The sequence below is a fragment of the Salminus brasiliensis genome, chromosome 12 (genome assembly GCF_030463535.1).
Source record: "Salminus brasiliensis chromosome 12, fSalBra1.hap2, whole genome shotgun sequence".
NCBI classification, from domain to species: domain Eukaryota; kingdom Metazoa; phylum Chordata; class Actinopteri; order Characiformes; family Bryconidae; genus Salminus; species Salminus brasiliensis.
Window position 1 is genome coordinate 27,130,818 of NC_132889.1, and position 23,347 is coordinate 27,154,164.

The 23,347-nt window shown below is 43.0% G+C and overlaps 1 protein-coding gene across 1 annotated transcript in view; it reads right to left on the reverse strand.

The window, feature by feature from the left end:
- Positions 1-23,347, reverse strand: part of helz (helicase with zinc finger) — a 48,612-nt gene that overhangs the window by 10,894 nt on the left and 14,371 nt on the right. The window contains exons 12-23 of the mRNA XM_072692881.1: positions 22,039-22,378; positions 19,459-19,589; positions 18,889-19,068; positions 18,601-18,702; positions 17,818-17,996; positions 14,954-15,072; positions 12,817-12,962; positions 11,666-11,813; positions 11,264-11,447; positions 9,665-9,893; positions 4,634-4,838; positions 396-447 (exon numbers count right to left, since the gene is read on the reverse strand). Coding sequence (XP_072548982.1) covers positions 396-447; positions 4,634-4,838; positions 9,665-9,893; positions 11,264-11,447; positions 11,666-11,813; positions 12,817-12,962; positions 14,954-15,072; positions 17,818-17,996; positions 18,601-18,702; positions 18,889-19,068; positions 19,459-19,589; positions 22,039-22,378 — 2,015 coding nt within the window. The remainder of the gene's footprint in view (positions 1-395; positions 448-4,633; positions 4,839-9,664; positions 9,894-11,263; positions 11,448-11,665; positions 11,814-12,816; positions 12,963-14,953; positions 15,073-17,817; positions 17,997-18,600; positions 18,703-18,888; positions 19,069-19,458; positions 19,590-22,038; positions 22,379-23,347) is intronic.

Genomic DNA, 23,347 nt, shown 5'->3' on the forward strand with positions numbered 1-23,347 from the left:
AAAATGAAAAAACATTGACTGTAAAACATTTTTCTTAAATAATTTAATAATAATAATTATTATAATAATAATAATAATAATAATACAATCGGTGTATAATACAATATACAATTCAAAAAGCACATTAAGGATTTTTTTTCTTAAAACACTTTTGTGAATTCAGTTCTGGATATCTTGGCTTCAGAAAATCTCTTTCAAAGTCACTAAACAAACAGTCACTTAGACCTACATCACACTTGCAGATTTAGCCATAGTTGAACAACAGTGGAACACCAGGCTGTAGTCACTGCTCAAAGCCTCCATTATAAAGAGCATGCAGGATCAAAAGAGTCATGAATTGCAGCTGGGTCAATACGTCCAGGCATTACAGGACAAGAGGTCAATGAGACACTTACCAAAGCCTTCAGGAGGGAAATGCTCTGCGTGATTGACAAGCTGTCCTTTCGCCTAAGGAGAAAAGAAGAGGAGGGATTGAGTTAAGCAGTGGAGAGAAGGGAAAAACAACAACAAACAGGTATTTGGTCTCATGTCTTGCATCAGTCACAGCAGAAGGCTTCAGGCTAGATAGGCTGGAGTTGGAGGGTCTTGCACATTCAGCTGAATGAAAACACTGAAGGCAAGATGTCCTCCAGCAGCGCCACATAGGAAGCCATAACGGCCAGTGTTAGAAGCCTGTAAGGCAGTTAGATTGCCCCATTCATAAATCATTTGCCGGCCTTGTCCAGCCTGTTTGGTAGCTAAATTAACCCTTTAATAAATGATCAGCCAGCATTAACTTTTTAATTTTAAAAATGATGAGCCAGTGTTAACCAGCCTGCTGGCTAGCCAAATTAACTCCTTCATGAGTGAATTACATTCATGATGGTTTACTATATTTATTAGATATGAGGGGTAAATGTCCACCTACACTTGTACTTTAAGGGGCCACAAGATTGAATATGGGGAAATATGGGGTTATTTCCAGTGCTGACCTCTAGGAAACACATGGTGACAGGACAACAGCAATTTAACGCAACAGTAGCAACAGCTTCGTTCCTCATGGAAGGTTAAACCTTGTCATGTCTGAAGATGGGGAGTGCAGAGACGAGAGAATGGGCTCAATGAGGGTGAAGAAAGGAGTCAGAGGTTTTTTATATATATATATATATATATATAGAGAGAGAGAGAGAGAGAGAGAGAGAGCTCAAAGGTAAGGGAAGTGATGACAAGCCCCACTGTGTGTGCAGAGGCTCATTCACTGGCTTAAATGCAGAACAACAGCACTAGAGGTATCATGGGGCTCCAGTGCCTTCCATTTGCGGTGCTGGCTACGACTTCCCAAATCAGAGCACATTGATGTAATCCTGCAGGAAGGCATGCCTTTTCACAACGGATCAATGTCATTTGTGTGCATACAGAATGACATGCCGATGGCATCAGCGGCCGATTCAGCGGCGGCGCTGGTCTGAGTCCCAGCAGCCGAGCGCTGCCATTCAGGGGTCAGCTCAATTGCCTTTAAAGGCAGTCAGGGACTCGCTGTTCGCAGATTACAGCACTTAATTTCAATAGCACATGATGAGTAGTACATGTTAACACCCTGATTTCTACAAGAACATTCAAATTAGTAGGAAAAAAAAAAAAAAACATTAGCACCCATATACATAGATACATACATACTCCAGACATAAGTATACATGGTTTATGTATCAATGGATAAAACAAAAGATTAATCTTGGGCAGAACAAAAGGCTTGATTCACAAGATAACCACTGCATGTTCAACGGCCACTCTGGACAATGGAGCCCGTTTCAGAAGGTTATTAATACAATATATATATATTATATCACTACCACCCTCCACCACACACACACACACACACACACACCTTACCCATTCATGCTTTTTATTTAGAAAGTTGCTTTGGCTTTTAAAACGAACAGTCTCTATAGCAACAGAGCACATTAATCACGGAATCAAATCACCTCAAATAGAAAGGTGGCCTTTTCCACTCCTTTTCGGTGAGTCTGGGAAAGCACATCAAGGTTCAAGCTATTAGGGAGCTCTCAGAAGGGATAGCTGTCAGTAAATCCAGTAAAAACAAAAACAAAACAAATACAAAATAAAACAAAACAAAACAAAAAAACAAACGAGAGAACAGCTGTGTTGATGCTGTATTGGATGCGGGTCACACAGCACATCATACACACTCAGAAAGGCTCATTCAAGGAACTTGGTGCAGTGACGAAGAACAACCACAACAATTACCATAAATCTCCTGAAGGAAAAACACAGAAAGCTGGCGCAACTTCCAGGCAGTTGCTAGGCTGTTTCTAGGCCGTTGCTATGTGAATTTCAAAGAGGATGAAACCGTTATTTCTGGTGGCTCTAGTGATAAGTGGTTACTAGGGTGCAGCAAGGTGGTTGGTGTGGGGTTGCTATATTATCCCAGTTGATTGCAATGGTGTTGCTTAGTGCTATTATGTTGCTAATGGACCTGCTCGCTAGACCGGTGCTGTAATGTTGCTAGGTCGTTGCTATTGTGCTGCTTAGTGGTTACAATGGCTGATATTGGGTGTTACTAGTGGTGCACAAACGTTTGCATCCAATTCATTCATAAGGGAAAATCATTGCTATGCAGAAAACATGTCGAATCAAACAATCTGGAGTTGAAACAGCCCAGATGTCGTAGAAACAGCAGGATAAAGTATTAGACAAAAATCCAGCAGAACAATAAGAAAACAGAAGAATGATTTAAACCAGACACCGCTTTGCAACACACAACCATAAATAACAAGGGCCACTGGGTAGACGGAATACTGTGTAATCAGACACTCTTCCTATTAAGCCGTAAATTCAATATTTTTTCATTCAAAGTAGATCTCAAATTACAGAAGCTGATGAGCCACCGAGTAATAGAACAAGAAGCTTCACAAAGCTACCATGGAGATCCAGTTAACTGTGAGTTAATGGGCAAGTCTGCTTTAATCTAAGGAGATGAATTTACAAGTAAAAGAGGGAGGGGGGGGGGTGAAAGGAGAGGAAGGAGATTCAAGAAATAAGACGAGTGAGGGGAGGGAAGAAAAAAAGGGAGATGAGGGGACCAAAAGTGAATCAGAGCACAAGTGAGGGAGAGAGAGATAACAGACAAAGAGGCAAAGAGGGAGAAGAGAGAAAAGGATAGTGAGGCAGATGGAGACAGATAGAGAGGGAGGGAAGTCTCCTCAGTCATCTTCTCTGGCATGTTTACCTCCCTCCCCCTAAGGGAGCAGGATTGATTGGCGTATTATTCGTCTGAGGGCTCGCTCCTGCACGCTCGTGCTCAGACGGACGCTCCCTGCCGCCCAGCAGAGCCCAGCCGCTTTTATTAATGTCACACAGACCGAGCGTGAGCACGGCTCCGCTCTTGTCAGCATCTGCCTGTGATCAGAGCCTACGCTGCTGCCGCTGTCCAGTAATACCCGCTGACCACCATACACCTCCAGTGCCAAGCAGTCATCACAATACTTGATTTAAAAAAAAAATAGTTGTTCATCATACCATTGAATAATTAAGTGTTTAAGTCTTGACGTGTCAGTTGCATACATATGACTTGGTTTGGGTGAAAAATGCTCAGATGTGGTTTTACAAGGCTGTTTACAACCCACAACAAGCTTGTGGGGGAAGTCCTGTTGCTGTTCTCTCAGTATACTCTCTGTGTGGGTTGCGGTTATTTTACCTGAAGAGTCTGTACTCAGCCGGCCCGGTTAACTATTAGCCTGGCCCTCGCTCCATCCTTCTCCCTTCATCGGTCAGCCTAGTGTTAGCTTTTAAGCCTTTTTAGCCCTCTGTGCGCAGTGAATACTCTCAGCAGGACTTACTCCAGGCAGCCCTTATCCATTCGTCAGTAAGCCTAGCATTAGGTTTGAGCCTTTTTAGACTCAATTCCACAGTCTTACCAAGGGAGCATTGCTTTTAGCTTGGAAGGCTTTAAGGGGCTGGATTTATGACAATTTTGGGGGCGCAAATAAAGAGTGTCAAGACTATTACATCACAGTTTTGGGGTTTAGGAATCTACTCTTTTTACAGCTCCGTTTTGATTGTCAGATTTTCTTTTGAAGGAAGACTCAGTGTTTGAGGTTCATGTTAGGTCACTTTCATGTACCAAACTCTCATTACTAAGCAATGTTAAGGTAACATTCTAGGGTGGCCTTTAAGTATTAGCAAGATCATAAATATTGTGTAACAAAACATGAATGTATAGCACAATACGATCAAACCATTTTGCTTAGCCCTACTATCCGGTCACTCACCCTGCTTCCCCCCACTCTCACAGAGATGGTGAAAGGTATGCAAAATATTTTTTGTAAACGGCCAGAGCAGTGGGACCCATTTCTCTACAGGCTGAGACCTGATTGGCTGGGCGAGACAATGCAGCAATAGATCTAGTTAATAAGGGTGGTAAAGCATAAGAGCAGAATGAGTAACAGGATGATATGCTGGCATAACCAGACAAATGCAAACATTTTGCTGCTACACGCTGACAGGTTTAAAACAAATAAATAATTAAAATTTATTTGTTTATATAAAGCCAACTAAGCAGTCTAGAGACCACCTATGCGGAACTGGAAGAGATTGAATCAAGCTTAGGAGTGCAGTAGTGTAAAGCAGTTTGTACCTTTGGTGGGGAGTGCTGGTGCTTGCCGGGACCCTGGGGGTGCTGGGGTCTCAGGGCGCGGGGGATAAACTCTGGGGCCAGGGGGTTCAACACGTAGGTCTTCTTCAGTTCCAGAGCCTCCAGCTGGGCCTTGATCTGCTCAAACGTGATGCCATGCAAACTGCCGTTCTCGTGACAGATGGAGATGAACGTTTCCCAGAACTTTCTGTACAAGCACACAGAGATGTGTACAATGAGTGAGACGGTCCACAATCGCAGATGTGTGCACAGAATACACAAAACTTTGCCCTGTGTAAAGCAGGCACTTCTAAATCTGCTCCTGGAGCGACACACTCTTGTAGAATTTAGTTCCCAGCCTGATCTAACTTCTCTAATCACTAAAGTCTTTCGAACTGTTGAAATTCTAAAGTAAGCTGTGTTAGACTAGGTCTGAAAATCACAGTAACAAACGGTTTAACAGTGTGATAAAACCCTGCAGGTGTGGTTTGGAGAAACGCAGCGCTTGAGCCGGACATCGGACTGTCTCCATCCACTTACAAAAAGACTCTGGTTTGGTTCATTTGAACACAGCATGGCCTGAGAACGTCTACACGTACAGAACACAGAATGACAGTCACTTCTTTGACGACCTGCTTTGGTATGGCTGTTTTTAACTCATGGATGTGTTGTGTCATTTTTATATGAGCCCTGAATCAGTGATTATACAATAGACAGTTTCAGTTTATATTAGGATGAGGAACGTTCAAAGCCAGATGTACTAGGTTCGGTAGTCATGCACCAAATTTTCACCATTTTATAAAATAGCAATCTACTAAAAGGCCAGCATAACCAATTTTACCCCACCCAGCAGTGGGAAAACCAGGGTAACGTGGCCTTAAAAGGCCAAAAAAAACAAAACAAACAAAAAAACAAAAACAAATACACACATAAGCTACAATCTTGTGCCAGAGTGTGGGGTTGTTGTCGCCATACGCATATCACAATCTACCCAATCAGTTCAGGGCTTCATATCTGGGTGACTTTGACATGTTTGACACATAGAACCAGAAGAGGTCAGCCAGTGTGAACACTAAGGGAACCAGAGCTAAAATGCAAATGGTGTGTTTATAGGAACTCAACTACTAAAATAAACGGTATTCAGTTCTGTAGCGTGGATAAGGAGGCAGAGCAGAGCTTTAAGGGCATTGTTAAGTGCATGGATCAAAACATCACAATTGCAAGCAAACCAGTCATAACAGCCAGACCTGTAAAAGCCATTGGATTTGCTTTACCAGGCTGATGGCGACACAACTCGATTTGGTTATGGCGTAGAAAACACACCACACATGATGCACTGGACTGGATCTTGTAGAACACAACTCTGTAACACATGCCGCTTCGAGCGCAATAAGCTCAGCTATCTGAACATAGCGTACAGAAGGGAAAAAACAAATTAGCCAGTATCACATTAAGAATTGTGGTCACCAAAAGCTGAAGAAACCTCCAAACTATCGCGTAACTAAAAGAGAACTGGATTCAAAGTAAAAACTCATGCCAACTAGGGAATTCATGCTGTCGAACCGTGAGGAAACACCTTTTAAAATTGTGCAACATACTATTATGCGAACGCATCCCACAAGCAGACTTGTTATGCTTAGTGGCTGTCACTAGCAGTCAGAGCTGAGAACATGAGAAGAGGGGGCGGGCGGAGCTCTTTCAGGCTTTGATAACACCGTCAGAGCATGAGGAGCACTCATGCACCGCAGCCACCCAAGCTACGAGAGCCCACGGGGAATAAGGGTTCATTATTAAGTCAGTACTTAAAACAAGCCAGAGAACTGGAACCCAGAGAACACAAAAATCTCACATCAACAAATGAGGTGCCTTGCTTTTTCGAAGGCACGACTGGCGGAGCATTCAGTCCAGAAATGTCAGCGAAGGAAAGCAACAGAGCACGATCGCTGCTGCCTATCCACATACAGCAGGGCTGTCACATCAATCAAAAAGCACACAAGCTGTAAATCTGAAAGTCAATAACCAAATCTAATCTAATGGGTAGACGTGGCTGCTCTAAGCTCAGTACAGAGGCCGAAAACATAGCTGGTCCTTGATGCCTTCGGTTACATTTATGTCGCTTTTGCTCTGGAAGGAGACATTCACTGGAATGACTGGACAGATGGACATCAAACCCAGACTGAAACGAATGACCCAACCGAAAATGAGGACAAATAGGATTTACAATGGCCTTCTTTTCAGAAGCTCTGGATACAGCGCTCAATCTCAATAAGTGTCAGTGACATCAAAGGCCTTCCAATTCTCAGCTGGGCAGTGTTGTAGCACGGGTGGTGGGCTTTAGCGATTAAGATTCGGTCTAATTTGGGGAAATGGGAGTGCTAATCGTCGATGCTAATGCAGGGAACGAGGGGAGTGAGGGAGGCTTGCGTCATGGTCTAGACGGCACCATCCTGCATCTCTGCTGAACTCATTAGAGCCATTCTGAAGACGAGCCCCATTAACTCTGACTGGGAGGCAGCTGGGGCAAGCAGAGGACAAGACAGCTCCTCACACCATGAAAGGGGGGACTGGGAGCATGGGCTATTGCTGCAAGGCCATTCATAGAGGTTCTCTCAATCCAGGTATATGTAACTGAAGCAGAATACAGAAGTCACTATGAATAATTTAATGAAATATAAATATTCAAATAAGCGTCAGTTCCGCAGTTCCTTATCAGTATATGGTAGGAAATGCAATAACCAAAGCAGTCACTTTGGGTTATCTTGTGTGCCATCTGATGTTAATGTTTGACGCAGTACCTCTCCATCCCCTCTCCCCAAGAACCACAAACCGTTTCACATAACGCGCTGAAGCTTCCAAGAGGCATATCTGATTCATCTAATCAAAGCCTTAATGAGAAAGCGAAAGATACAAATCAGATGTGATGGCTATAGCAGTCATGTGAACCAGTCTATAAACCATATCAAGTCGCTGCCCCAAGAATAAATAAGAGTTTAACAAGTTTTCTAGGCTCTGAAGAGACACCAATAACATCCAAGCAAAAAATAAAGAGGGATTTGGAGATTTTTTTTCTTTCTTTTCCCCCCCCCCCATCTTGGCATTGCCAAAAGAATAGGACACTCTAAACATGAACTCTGTTGAGGTTTAGTCGAACACAACATGGACTGAGTACGTCTGCACAGAACGAGCGCAAGATGAACTTGGCTACTGCTTGCAAAAATTCTTTGGTTTGTGGAAAAGATGTGGATGTGTGTTTTGTCGTTTTTTCATGAGCTCTGAATCAGCTGATGGACACTCATGTTTAAATGTTTGCGGACACCCCCTCTAATGAATTCATCCAGGTACTTGAAGCTGCACCCATTGTTAACAGACACAGCTTGTCTAGTCCCTGTGGAGATGTACTGCCAATAGAATAGGACTCTCAGGAGCATATAAAACATGAACCCATGGGCACCATGCCTAATCCCAGATGTGGGTATAAGGTCCCTTAACACTGAGCTATGGAGCAATGGAACTGTGGATGGGGAGTTAAGAGTGAAGTGGGGTGATCATCCAACATCTTGACCTCACTATCGCTCGTAAACACGAAGAGAGACGACACTGGTCTGCTGGTGGGGAAGCTGCTGTGGAGAATGGAGGGCCTGGTTGCTGGGGTCTTTAGATTACAGAGATGCCAGCGCTGCCTGTTAAACATGCTATTGAGCATTAGGTTGGCTCAGAGCTCCGCATCTCCTCCTACCACAACACACACACACGCACACACAGATTGATTTAATTGCCGGGCCTTTTGGCTTGACATTTCCTGTGGCCGGGCTCCAGCGATTGGCTGACGCAAGGCAGTCTCCATAGCGACCAGGGAGCTGCAGCTAGGGAGGATAGGGATCGGGAAGCAGGGGCTGATGGACAGTCCTCTCAAGAAGCGTGTGTCAACACACGCACATAGGTACCAACGTACCTCCTCTGCAAATCACCTCACACTGAACAGCAACAGCAAAAGCCATGTTGAGAAGACAAAATGGAACTTACAAATCCATGGTTGTATTACGCAGAGGACCGACCCCTGTCCACTGTATGTAAGCCTGCCTCTGTTTCCTCTAAACACTCTTTTGCAGCTCAGCTTCACCACAATTATAAACACACAAACGAATGCATAACTACACACTGCCAAATGGGAACACCATCTCAGCCAGTGTAAATCAGCCATTCGGTGGCAAGTGCAAGTAGCTTCACACCATCTCCCTCCCACGGCACCCTGGGAAAAGGTGCCAAAGGCGTTTATGTTTTCCTCGCTAGCGCCTGACGCTAAAGGGCCCAGCGTGAGTCCGTGGCGTGCCAGGCCAGGCTGAAAGCTGGGACGGAAGCTGAGAATGCCCGGCCTTCTTCAGGCCGATGCCACAGCGCAGGGTGATGCCAAAAAACATTCAGAAGTGGGAGGAAAACACTCAAGAGCTGGCCGCACTTCTTCTGCCCCTCCAGCTTCCTGCTCTGGCTGCCCAATAATTAACCCAATTAATAAATTGCAAATAACAATATCCCCATTAATAAACTGGGTGGTAATTAAAGCCATAAGATTTGCTTTCCTAAATGAGCTCACTGGGAAAAGGGTGCAGATAATGCAGGCCAATTAGTGAGGTGCCCGCTGCATCGCAATCAGGAACCTTGTAGTTACCAAACAGCACATCACTTGAGCGTGCCAATCAATCAGACTTTCCGGCATGCGCCCTACAACCATGCAGATCATTGGAAACCGTTGTGGGAGAATCCTCACAGGTGTTCAGGCAGCTTGACAAATCATAGTCGTCTCTGTGCCAACGGTGCGCTGTGTTATTAATCAAAATACACTAATTGCTGTTATTAATTGAGAGTGCAAGTGATCATAACACTGTTCAAAACAACAGCAGTAAGGCAGCGGCATGAGAAACACTCCAATCACATCTTCCCTCATCTCTAGTTTCACTGCTTAAGGGTTTAAAAAAAATAATTAAATTACTCAGACTGATTGGCTTCTGGACTGGCTGATTGATCGTATCTGATTACCTGCAGCGGCCCACTGAGCATAGCGCAATGGGGTCTCCCACGACGGCCACCAGGGACTGGGCGCGTGTGATGGCAGTGTTGAGGAGTTTGTAGTTGGACAAGAAGCCGTAGTCCAGGTCCTCCGTGGAGTCCTCCACCAGCTGCTCCTTCCTCTTAATGGCGGTCTGCTTGTGCTTGCAGGTGTGGCGGGTGCGTACGGTGCTCAGAAACAGCACTCTGAACTGCTTACCTATAGTAAAGAGGAAGAGGAGGAGAAAGAAGAGGAGTTAGTGTAGACTGGCACTGTAAGGTAAAGGTACAATTTTAACACATTTATACAGACATAAATGACAATAACTTTTTACAATACTCAGGTTAAAACATAAAACATAACACCATTCAAAAACTGAGGAATTTAGCAGTTAGCTAGGTTTCAGAGAAAAGAAAATAACCCATTTAAAACTGAGAAATGTTACTTTAGAGGACGAGCTCACTGTCTGTTTTATCAGACGTACGAGGGATTTGACTTTCCCTTCATTACTGCAGGACAAAACGAAAGAGTATTTCATCATTACTGTTGGGAATGAGCACCTGAGGACCTGCACTCCTTCAAAAGGCAATTTTGGCGCAATAGCCCAGGTAGTCAAACATCTCATCAATTATGCACAAATCAATCTAGCTCTTCAACCACCACTGCTCCTGCAAGCGTGCTAAAACTCACAGCACTTAAGAGGCTTAAAGCACATTTCTTCCTCTCCTGGACTCTTCACGCTGGTCTAAGACCACTGATCTTAATCAGCTGTGCTGTCCACACCTACTCAGCATTACATCATTTTATCAGGGGCAGCCACTGAAGTAAAACCTGAAATACTTCACGTGTGTCACTTACGCTTCACTTGGATTGCCATCTGGTTTTCTCTTGGGCTGATCACAATAGAGTTCGGCTCTACTTTTTAATGCAAACTTAAAGTGATCTGTGTCGTAAATATAAAAATAAATTTACAACGCAATTTTCCTCATTCTCCAAATGCAGTAGATCTGCCAAAACCTGTTAAGAGTTGAATTATACATTTTCAGTTTTGGTGCCACAAGGCTACTGTAACTTCAAACCAACTGTACAAACTGCATTCCCATCAACAAAAACTGACAAATCTGCATTCTAGTGTTACAGTTTCAGTTCAGTCCACATCTGTCCATTTTATAGGTAACAGTAAGCCAGTGTCCATTAGCAAACATTTAAAATAGTATATTTTGATCCATTCAGCCTAAAAGCCAGGGACATTTGCTTTGCAAATTCAAGTCAGGTCCAAAAAAAACAAAAAAAAAAAAACAAAAAAAAAACACTTATTATTACTGTTATTTGTGAATTAATGGCTACTTAATGATGTTGGTGCTAGAACCCTGATTATTGCCAAATGCATTGCAATTGTGGACACTTACAAATTCCTATAGCAATTATACCAGTTAATAGAAACCAACATGTTCCGACCAACCAAAAATATTGAACTTCAAAGCTCAAATAAAATGTTGCAAAAGCAAAAACATAAAATCTCAAACTACTTCATGAAAAGCTCCATTACAGGCCAGTCCTCAGCTCTGAGGGGGGCCTTCAACACTTACCTTGAACATTGAGCACTCTCTCCACGCTGACCTCGGGCATGCGCTTCTTGCGGAGTTCGGCACGGATGCGAAAGACCTGATCCGCGTATGGCGACACCACGCCGATACTGCCCTCGTCCAGCTTGCCCCAGGCCACTGGCCACTTCTTCCTCATTTCCTCCACTCGCTCCACGATCTCAAACACCTACACACAAACAAACAGCTTTACTGTAGATCTGCTTACAGAGGCTGGACCTAGAAGGCAACAGAAAGTAACAGAAAGGCCACAGGACCAATTGTGCAGACTGTTATGCAGTGAAAGTGCTTTAAAATATTACAGCAGACCATCAACTCAACAAACAGGGTTAGTGTGTGAGCAAGCTTGTCACCATGACCGTGTCAGGCTGGTGAATGGGACGCTACCTCAGCATTGTTGTAGTAGGCCGTGCTGTTCTTCTCCTGCACATCCTCCCCACGGGCCGTGAAGAAGGTCAGAGGGTAGAAATCCTTGTGGGGCGGCTGCTTGCCGCTGGCCATCAGCTTGCCCTCGTAAAACAGCTCCGACGTATAGCTGCGGCCGCCGGGAGAAAACTACACAGTCAGTACCGGCTGCTTCATAAAGGTCATTTAAACAAGCGCACATCCCTCTCTGCTATTCAGAACATATTTAACTACACTGAAGGCTTCACTTACCGACTACTGCCCTTTAACAGGTCAGTCAGAGATAATAGACTGTACTACGCAAGTTATTATAAGCAAAGAGGCAATCAAATGTGATGGCCTTCAGCACATTCAAAGGAGCTCTCTGAAGAACTCAAGTCATTATGAAATTGAGAGGATTGAGAGGAAATCTGTTCCCCATTATGAAACAGGACAGTGTTCAGGACAGGGGCTTTTAAACCCACAGGCAAGTAAAAAAATTCATGAAAAATGAAACTTCCAGCATCAATTTCACACCTTATGCGTGATTTACCTTCCCTATTAAACCCAAGAAAACCTGCCACAGAACAATGCATGTAGATTTTATGCTAAAAGATTCATTACAAACAGATGCTATGTAAATTTCTGTACAGATGACACTCGAAGTATCTGTTGGAATTACCATTTCGGCACCCAAGCACACCAATCAAGGACAGTTCGCTGCTCTTTACCGACTTCCAAAAAGCAGAGGCATTCAGGAGGCAGGAGCATTTAAGGAGAAACTTTCACTATGATCAGGATGTGGCCAGAGTGACGAAGCTGACCATCTACAGAGTCAGAGCTCCAGATGAATGGACTGCACTGCTGTGTTTGGTCTCTACTCACTCTTGGCACAAATCACTGGGAGTAGAGCAAGGGAACCATGACAAAACATGTTCAAGCTGCTACCTGTGTGTGTGTGTGTGTGTGTGTGTTGCAGCATGACAGTGAAAGATGACAACATACAATAGAGACAGAGGGAGGGGGGAGTGAGACTTCACATTCATCTTGTGTGTTTATGAGCATGTGTTGTCCCCACACAGCGGCACACCCCTGGCGTTGTGTTTGCATGTCTGCCTCCTCAGGAAGAGTGATGTGAAAAAGTTCACACCTACTTGATGATTGCCTCATGGGAGCGGTAGTTTTCACACAGCAGGATCCTGCAGGGGTACTCCGAGGGATAGTGCTCGTACAGCCGGTCCAGCAGAGACACATGCAGGTTTCTCTCCCGCGCAAACTCGCTGTACACAAACGGACTCAGCTGGAGACAATAAGAGATATTACACAGTCAGAAAGATTAAGTACGAGCTACGGTTTGCTTAATCTGTAGCACTGAGGTTAAATACTGAAAGCGGTCACAACCTGTAATATTAGCAGCATTGTAATCTACTGATTATTTAGAGGACTAAGAAACTGAATTTTACTAAAGGCTGGATTTAGAGATCGGATCATGGTTTTTGAGGCATGGATTGGATCATTGTTAAATCAGCCAAAAAAAACAAACAAAAAAAAACAAAAAAATAAAAATAAAAAAGTGAAAAATTTAAAATGACTGCTTAGTATATATTACTTACTGTGACAATCTGATTGTTTGTTTTAGGGACTTATTTTAACCCGATCTGTCTGTATTAGTACTGTCTGTGAGTATTAGTGGGCTCTCACTACTGAGTTTTCACGGGATTGAGGGAATTATTACTGTTAATGTGTAAACCGTTATGGCTAAACTGGTGTTTGTGTGTGTGTTCTACTTCATAGAAGGTTTTTTTTTTATGCAAGTCGGGGAGATTTTTCCCATTTCTTTTTAAATAATTTTGGAGCATTTCTATTGGTCTAGTTTTCATGACATTGCATGACCACATAGAACAGCTGCCAGATTCGCTTTAATATTATATTAAATATTTGGATACAAGGTTTTGTGAGAGCTCAACACAATACTCAAGACAGTCCATTGGGATCCATGTGTTGCTGTAAGGGGCACCAGCTTCAGAATTATAATCATTAATAAGTCAAATAATTCATTTAATTTATTTATAATCAAGTTATTACAGTCAAGTTGTTACAATCCTGACATCCACTTTACACTTTTACAATAGCTAATGTCCAATTACACCTCTGCTTCTAATGAGGTCTCTTCATCCTTTTGGCAGATCAAAACTCTGCCAAAGCCTCCAAACTCCTCAAGGCCATTTTATTACTTTCGCAGCTGGCAGCTCAGTACAGTCTTCCTCCAAATTGTACTGTGGACTTGCACAGTATCATGCACTCCTGTAGCCCATCTGAGTAGTCCTCAGATAGTCTGAGGAAGAGGCATGTGAGGGGTTAGAGCTGAATAATTAAGGCTGGGGGGTTGAGGGAGGATATGAGGGTTTTATCTAAAGGGCAGTTCATTAGCAGCCTGTTTGCTGTCCAGTGTCTGCTGGGACACGTACGCACCACACATCTGCCATTCAATGTGATCTCCAGTTTAATATCATTGGTAGCCTTAAGAAAAACAACAGGTGCTCATCTGATTTCTTTCAAAAAGATACAGAAAATATTCCGAAATCACTTGAATTTTGAAATTCCACAGTCAGACTCTTTCACGATTTCATGTGAGGACTTTTCATTCCTTTTAATTTTCCAAATCTGAGCAGTGTGTGTCGCAGAGCAAAATGATTTGTTCCCTTAACTTAGTCTCCTGTCCTTCGCAGTCTGTGTGCTAATGAATCCTTTAGAGATTCCTTCTTATAACCAACCTGCTCAGCCATTTATTTTGTCCTAGTCTCATTTTCTCCTGAACTCATGGAAACCATTTTCCAGGACTTTCCTAAATGACATGAAGAAAGACTTAATGTAGATGACTGATGCCAGCTCGTTAAAAAGATGTTTGATGTCCAGGAACTTTCCAAGAAATTCTCCAATATTTTCACAACTCTAGCAATTTCCTTATTTTCCAGAGATTTCTATGACAAAAATGAAAAAAAATTCTATGAAAGAAATCTCCAAAGCTTCCAGGTTTTCCAGATTTGGCAAGTCAAATGGGAAGCCTGAACTAGCACTGATCAGCAGACAATAACCCCTAGCCATCCTGCAAAAAGCACTGATCATTATGACATGAGTGATCGTTGCAAACAGGCGGGAAGGGTTGCATCGTTTGTTGCGTCATGATGGATTTCTGTCTTGGTACAATGTGCCTTTACTGGTCAGATCCGGACATGGAGTGACCATTCTGGGATGAATGTATTCTCAGCAGCTTTGCGTTCATCACTGTACCTGCATGTGATCTCCAGCCAAGACAATGCGTGTGCTCTTACTGGCCAGCGCCAGCGGCATGATGGTCTCGCACTCCATGGCTTGGGCCGCCTCGTCCAACAGGATGTGTGTGAAAAGCCCTTTGATTGGAACGACACACACACACACACACACACACACACACACACACACACACACACACAGTATAAAATATTCATTATAGGGCGCTTCACTGAAGTGGGCATTAATAATCCATAACTGCTGCCCATGAGCACTTACACACAAGTGTACATATACATAATCATTTCACCAAGCAGTTATTAACCCAAACAACTCTTGATCAAATATTTCTACACAAGCAATCTGGTAGTTCACTGCAAAAGGTGACAGTTTGAGGTCACACAAGTGTTACGGAGGAGACTTTTATACAAAACAGATTAAACTGCCTCCATCAAAAAAATACACACAAACATTAGAGCGGTTACATTAAAACATACTTTAAACGGCTTACAATTCTTTTCTTTTGATTGCGTAGGAAAAGCCACAAATACATCAGTAGGGCTGTTAAGAAAATATAAATTTGTGTTCTAATACAATGTGCTGTGAATCAAATACACACGCCACCCAAACAGACTTAAAACTTTATCAAGAAGATAAATAGCAAAAAACAATTACATGCATAATTACTTGAAAGCCCTAAGCCCTGTATGTAAGACTGACCCTGCATGTGAGCCAACACACCAGTTCTTTACTCTTACAGCTACATTACGGTCATAAATATCATCAACTTCACAGGCCTTAAAATAGAACCTTGTTGGACTCCAAAAGATATGCTAAAGCAAACTGTTACCAAATAATTCACAATAAACCTAGGGTTCAATGAGTTAATTAGGCATTGCTCTGTGACAACATTTCAGATCACGAAACTGTTTACACCTGGCGTTAACGTGCGTTTCTGGCGTTGCGATTACATTCAGACTTCACTTGACCACATGAAAAGCCAGGTGTACACATGACTAGTACTCACTGCGATCAGATCGGACAGTGGATATATTTGTAAAACACTTTCTTTTCTGCCTTCTATAGCCTGCTGTTAAACCCAATCTACGTATCTAGACTGACACCCCATAACTTTAAACAGACACTTATTACAAAAGGGCGCCGAAAAGCAGTCACAATGGAAGGATACAATGGATACAAAATAAAGAAATAAATGAAATGCTAGCCACAAATCTTGTTAACCTGACTGTCTTTCCATGTGGTTTTAATTGTTTTAAGAAATAATAAGAAACATTAATAATACTACCTGCTAATTTGGCTAACAAGCGCAATAATCAAACGCGCTGCCTGAGGCTTTGAGTGTTTCTGAGTTGTTTCGTGGAGAGATCAAGTCACAAGAATATAGTTTCACTAGCACAGTGAAAGTTTCACCATGTAGAGTCAGAGCCAGCCTGCTAAACACAGAAACTCAGAACTTGTTTTCTTTTTTTCCAAAGTCTATCCACAGTCACTTCACCCTGTGTGCGCCCTGCCGCCCACACCAAGTCGTCCCCTGAGCTTCCACAGCACCAGTGCCATAGAAAAGAAAACTCTACACTGAGTAGGTGTCGTGCCACTGTGCTTTCGCCACCTCTGGCTAATACTGCAACTCGAAGAGCTTGTTTCAGTCATGTTGCTCCAGCAGCACCGACTCTTCCCGAGCGGTTAAAGGAAGGCAAAAAAAAAAAAAAAAAAAAAAGAAAAGTCAGGAGCGAGAGAGAGAGCAAGAGCACTGGAGAGAGAGAGAACAGAGGGGGAAGAGGAAAGGAGAAGAGCCAACAGTAGAAGCTAATGATGCTGAGCGTGTTAGACAGGCAAGCTGGGTCTCTTAGCAACAGATGATCCTGCGAGCAGACACATACAAGGCAGGAATTAGCCTCTCCTAATAAACTGTTACAGACCCCAACCCTTCTTTCAGGGGAAATTTTCTTCCTTTTTTTTGTCAGACTGTTTGGGCTAGAGGGAGGGTTCTGCTGTGTGCCTTTTGGTCTACATCCTCGTTTTAGTTATCTGGTCGGTACAAAAGCAACTGCAGTGTTTTTTTTCAGTTCCAACAAGCTCACAGGGGAGAGAGAGAGCGAAAAAAAGAGCAGAAGAGAACAAGAAAAGGCAGAGCAAGTGGGGGGAAAAGTGGGAAAAAAAATAACCCTTAACCGCTTTCGTTTAGGTGCAAGTATGGAAGAGAAGATTCATCCAGCACATACATAAATCATGCAAACACACACAACTTGTCCAGTTCCTCTAGGGAAGTACTGCCAATAGAACAGAACTCTCTTTAGATAAACATGAACCTGTTGGCACTAATGTCAGGTGTGGGCTAGATGGTTAAAAAGCACCCCCCCCCAATATCACTGAGTTGTGAAGCACTGCAACAGTGTTCTGTGAAATGGTGGTGCTCCATCCAAAACATTTTGGGGGTGAGGTGGGGTAGTGATCATCCAACATCCTGAGCTCACTATCGCATTTGTTGCGGAACGCAATCAAATTCATACAACAATGATTCAAAGACTTCACTGGATGGTAGAGATGGTTATATACCCTTGATTTCAGGGAAGAATAAAATTTAAAAATAAAAATAAAAAAAATAAAAAAAACACACAACAATGAACAGGCAGGTGTCCCAATATGTTTGTCCATAGTGTTCAACTATAATAGGGGGAAACAAACATGTACTAGGTGCACAAATATCCAACTAGAATTCTTCCAGAAGCTTGCACTGATGACTACTAAAAGTATGTGGACATGGTGCAATTTGCTATGGTACATTTACCCAAATATTAGGCCAAAAAAAGCCTGAAAAGCCCAATATTGACAAAAACTGTGTGCATCTGAAAATGTGTCCTCACCAGGCTCCAGATCAAGCTGACAGAGGTACTGGGAGGTGCTAAGGGTCACAACCACCACCCGGTGGCGCTCTACGTCCTGCCTAGTGGGCATCTGGAAGGTGAAGTAAGCTCCAGAGATCAGGCAATACTGCTGCACAACTGGGTGCACGGTCTTCACCCAGCGGTTCCTGAAGTAAACCCTACATACACACACATACACAAACAGAAAAGCACACATCAGGAACTGTGATTAACAGATGCTTATAAATGGTACAGCATGCGCTAAGGCTACAGAACACTTTTTGTGGTCTTTGTGAAAGGTGTCCAAAACCTCACAGTTAGTTGTCATTTGTTGAAATAGTTCAGAATACATTAAATTAAACAATATGTAAGCTATAATGTAGTTAATACTAAGAGCAATGTGCTGTTTTATTGTTTTAAAAAGAACTAACATATCATCCAAATGAGCATTTAGGTTTTTGTAATGTTACCAGCATTCAGGTAGCATAGATGCATTACTTTTATTAATGTGGAACCAAATATTATGCAATACTGAGTTTTACACTATACCCATCACCTTTATTGTGTGTGCTGTCAAAATCCTGGCTGATCACAGATGTAATTAAATTCCATATCCATCAATACATTCACATAACCAATCTCAATATGCAACACAGGATTTTGCAGCTCTTGCAATGTTTAATAGTTGGCAAAGGTAACACAGACCTGTATCTCTCACTGGCTTCTTCAGGTATGAATAATAGTTCCTAAAACAAGAGATCTTTTTTGGCTTTTTGGTGCTACCTGAGAGGTCTTGCGTGTGGATTGCCCGCCTCCACATATGGATGAAGGTAGTCTTTTATGTACAGATCTGCGGCGCTGTTCGAATGGGTGCAGATGAGGACCCTGAGAGGACATAAATAGAACAGCACAAATAAACTAAAACGTCTCAAACTTGAACAGAACATCTTGAACTTCTTTGTAGGCAAAAACTCACAAATAAAAAAACTGTAACAGAGAACAGAGAACCTCCGCTGACTATTCTTGCAGATCGGATTTTGTCTTGAAAGCTAAGGCAAGTCAGTTACTCACCGTGTGTCAGGCTGCTTGAGGATGTGCTTGACGGCCTGGGCCAATGTGAAGGTCTTGCCTGTGCCGTAGGGTCCGATGATGAGCACAGGAGGGAGGTTGATGGAAAGGGGTGTGGTGATGGCCAAAATGGCTTCCTTCTGTTTGGCGTTCAGACGAGGGTCCAGCTGCTCGTCCCATTGCCTGCAGCAAGAAAGTGAAGAGACTCTAAAGCTTGTTAGCACCATTTCTACTCAAGTAGTAAAGAGAAGCTCCATTTAATATTCTAACGTTTGGACATTCAGTTCTGTTTAGCCAGTCACCTTCCACATGTCTGTGTACTAATGCACACGCCTATAACTCAGAAATGGGGAACTAAGGGCTGGAGTCCAACAGAATTTGGTGATTTTCTGGCTCCAACACATCTATTGAACATGGTAATTAACTGGTTGGCTGAATCAGGTGCGTTTGAGCAGAAGAACCACAAAACCCACCAGGACCACCAGGATATTACTACCACCTCAATATCTGTATTTTTCTACACAGAACCAAGTGAGCGCCATCGCGTGCGGCCAAGCAGGTACCGCGCCTTACCTGTTGGGGCTCCAGGGTATTGTGGGGGTGAGGCTGATGTCGGGGAAGAGTATACTGTTCTCTCTGAGGCGATCCAAAGCATAGTGCATTTCACACAGAGGCAGCCTGTTGAGCTGGAACTGTAGCTCCACCTAGCAAAACACACAGGAACCTGATTAACATACACCTACACATGCTAGCGTACGTCTGCCTGCTGCGTCTTTGTGTTCCCTTACATGCCTTTTAAAACTAGGAGATGCATGTGCAGCTGAAAAGAGCAATCATCTCCGATTCAAGCCCGTTTACACAAGTGGTCACAGTCTGTTCAATGCACTGACTAGCACAAGCGAACCCATGAACACCCTCAGCCAGAGGCTCATACACAAAACTACACACATTACAATCCACTAATGAGCCTTTTCAAATTACGCCAGGCAGCCGTGAAGGATACCACAGGGATTCCACATGACAAAGAGGTTCGTTTCTCCAGTCTTAATGCTGCTTAAGTACAGTTAGTGGGTGCGTGAGGCTTAAAGCTGCTGTAGTGAATGGGATCGCTCTGCTGCCTTTAAGCAGGTAGGGCACGGGTAATTTGGGCCAAACGCCTGTTGTTTGGAGGCCAGCCTGCCAGGCGGATAGGGCTCGCCTATGACTAAAGGGCCCTGGGACTCTGCCATCACAATTCAATTAGTGCTTCAAGCGGTGCCGGCTGCTTCTGAAGAGGTGGCAGAGCTTATATTCTCAAACAAGCGGGTTCAGTGCTGGGATGCTCAATGCCAAAATGTGCCTTCAGCAAGTTATGTGCTTAAAAACAGCAAAGAAAGAAGATTAAAGGGCTGATATTATGTAAAATTACATTTTCTTTGCCTTTTAAGACAAAAGAAAGTAGCATGCTGTGCACCTAGTAAGATAAGAAGACAGCCTTTTTTTTGTTACATAAAACCCACACAGAATGTTATTAGTGGCCAGATGCCCAGTAGTATAATAGGTGAATGAGCAACTGAAACACTGGGAGTTTAAGTCTCTGCAAATCACACTATGACGTGTCCCATTTACATCATCTGTTGGAAAGACGGACAACACAGACGTCAGAGACAGGCAAGCAGAATTTTTTAAATGCTTCACATTAATACCGCTTTAAAGACTATGTGAATATCTGGAGATCCATGCAGAAACATGAGGAAACCTCAGCACAGTGAGTAACTGCTTAAACCACTGTTAAACTGTAGGAAAGAGATCTGAATTTTCAGTTTTAGTTAAAGCAGCATTATGGAAAAATGGTATTTCTTGCTTCTGGGCTCCCCCTAGAGTCTGAAAGTGTAATTTGTGCTTTTAGTCACCAGGAAACAAAAACAATTCTTTGGCTTTTTCTTGTGTAATGAGCTTGGCTAAGGACTGTGTCCAGTTTTTCAGAAATACTGTTTTCCAAGACCAGACTATGGTACTACTCTCTGGCCAGACAAAAAACACCACCAATAAGAGTTCTTGGGCAAGACTCTCAACACTATGACCCTGTTTACACCTGGTCACTTCATGAGCCTTGAGTATAAGGATTACATCTGGATAAAGACAAGCCACATAAAATGCAACAGTAAACGCACCCAAGACGCATTTAAAAGAGATACGAATCTGATCAAGACGCAATCCAGAATTAAAACACCTCCCAGTACAAACATCCAAACATCAGTCATAATTGGCACAAAATGAGCGAATTTGCATATTCCGTCCCACACAGCAATCAGATTTCAGTCTGACTAACCAAAAACGCATTTCACAACAGAGTGTAAATGCATGTGGCTAAAATCCGGATAAAGTCCAGACACGAGTCACACAAGGCCAAAATTGATCGGGGTAAAAGTATCAGCTAAATGTCATACATGTAAATGTGCTCTGTAAGGTCAATGTGATTATGATAAAAATCAAACAATTTATCTCTGCTTTATCATAATTAATTAAATGGTCTACATCTTGTATTTTTTATTAGAGGTAAATTCTAGTATAATTTAAAATAACTGGTCATCTTTTTTTGTTTTTGCAAATATGATCCAGAAGATAGTGAACAATGCAAAAGGAAAAGAAATCTTCTTCTTCTTTAATTTATATAATAATATAATATTTAGTTATTGACATTAATTATGAAAAGAGTAAATAGTTTAGTTTTTTGAAATCACTGTTTTTATAAAGGTCAGTCTCATTTCAACTGTTTCAGCAGGAACTGTTTTTTTTGTTTATATAATTGAGGCACAATAGAGCCCCCCACTGTTTATTTCTAAGCGAGAGAAAATTGGAAAACAAATGTGTAAAATTGAATTTTGAGTGTTTTTGTTACATAAACTCACACAAAATCTCATTAGTTACAGTAGCCTAGAGGTAAACCTATAACCTGCACTTTGTGGGTGTTATTTATATAGGTTATTAATGTGTTAGAGGATCCATAGAATTCACCTTGGGTTAGGGTAAAATAGAAAATAAATGTGGCTGTGAGGCTCCAAGAGAAGTGAATCCTTCAGGATAGCAAACTCTTTGGACGTGCATCCCCAACGCATGATTAGCTCGCTCACAAATCTTACTAACAGACTGATGTCCTAATCAGCACCCCACCTGTAGCTCTCTGTCGGGCGCCAGACTAAGCTCATCACAGCAGTCCTTGCAGATCCGCAGGAAGATGTAGTCCTTGGTCTTCTCCTCGATCAGCGCCTCATAGACGCGCTCCTTGCTGCTGGTGGGCTGGCCCTGGCCTGCCCGTTCCCGGCTAACGGGCAACAGGAGCACAGAGTTCACCTTGGTCATCACCAACCTTCCGGCCAGGGTGTCCTCTGATAACGTCTCCGTCAGTTTGAAACGAGCAAACAGTTGCCCGTTTTGAGCATACTTGGCGCCCCCAGAGATACCGGTCAACATGAAGCTGGAGACTAGTTGCAGGTTCACCTTTATGTTGAACCTGGGAAGAGGAAGGGGAAAAAAAGACTTATCATAATGCTGCTGAGATGCACTATATGTCCAAATGTTTGTGGACACTATTCCTGATGAATGCATTCAGCTACTTTAAGTAGCATCCATGGCTGACAACCTGTTTAGTCTGTAGAGAAGTACTGCCAATAGAATAGGACTGGAGCAGAATAACAAGAGCTTATTGGCACCATGCCTAATGCCAGGTGTGGGCTAAAGCGGTATAAAGCCCCCCAGCATTGAGCTGTGGAGCAGTGGAACTGTGTTCTCTGGAACGATGGTGCTCCATCCAGTACTTTTAGGATTAGTTGGGGATGAGATTTGGTGGTGATCCTGACCTCACTCATTATCTTGTCCCTGAAAGCAATCAAATCCTCACAGCAAAGCTCCAAAATCTAGTAAAAACCCTTCCCTGGGCAGTAAAGACAGCTACTCCAACAAAACCTTCTTTTTTTAATGCCCTTGATTTCAGAAGACGAAACAAGGAATGAACAGGTGTCCAAATACTTTTCTCAATGTAGTGTATTTGGATCCATTCCATGGTTTAGCAACTCTTTCCCAAACATACAAAAACAAAGCAAGAGGGAGTCCAGGTTGAAAGGGTGGTGGTGGCTGCTGTTTTCCTTATTCAACGTGGCACTGCTGTCACTGGACGTCAAAATACCTATGCTCCAAGCAGCCTGGCATGTTCTAAATGCCATACCTCATCTGTGCTACAGGGATGGCTTAGCATAGCCTGCATAGCCTCCACTCTAAAAAGCAGCACACTTCAGCTCAAACTGACTGACCTCCAAGTTGCATTTTTTGGAGAGTAAAAGTAGATCTCCTGTGCTACACTCCTACAGTACTGCTGTTAAATGGCTCAAGTCGACATTCAACCAAGTATTGAATATCAAATCAGACTGAATGTGGCAGAGCTCCCATATTTTCCCGGTCATTACATAACTTCAACTGCTTTCCC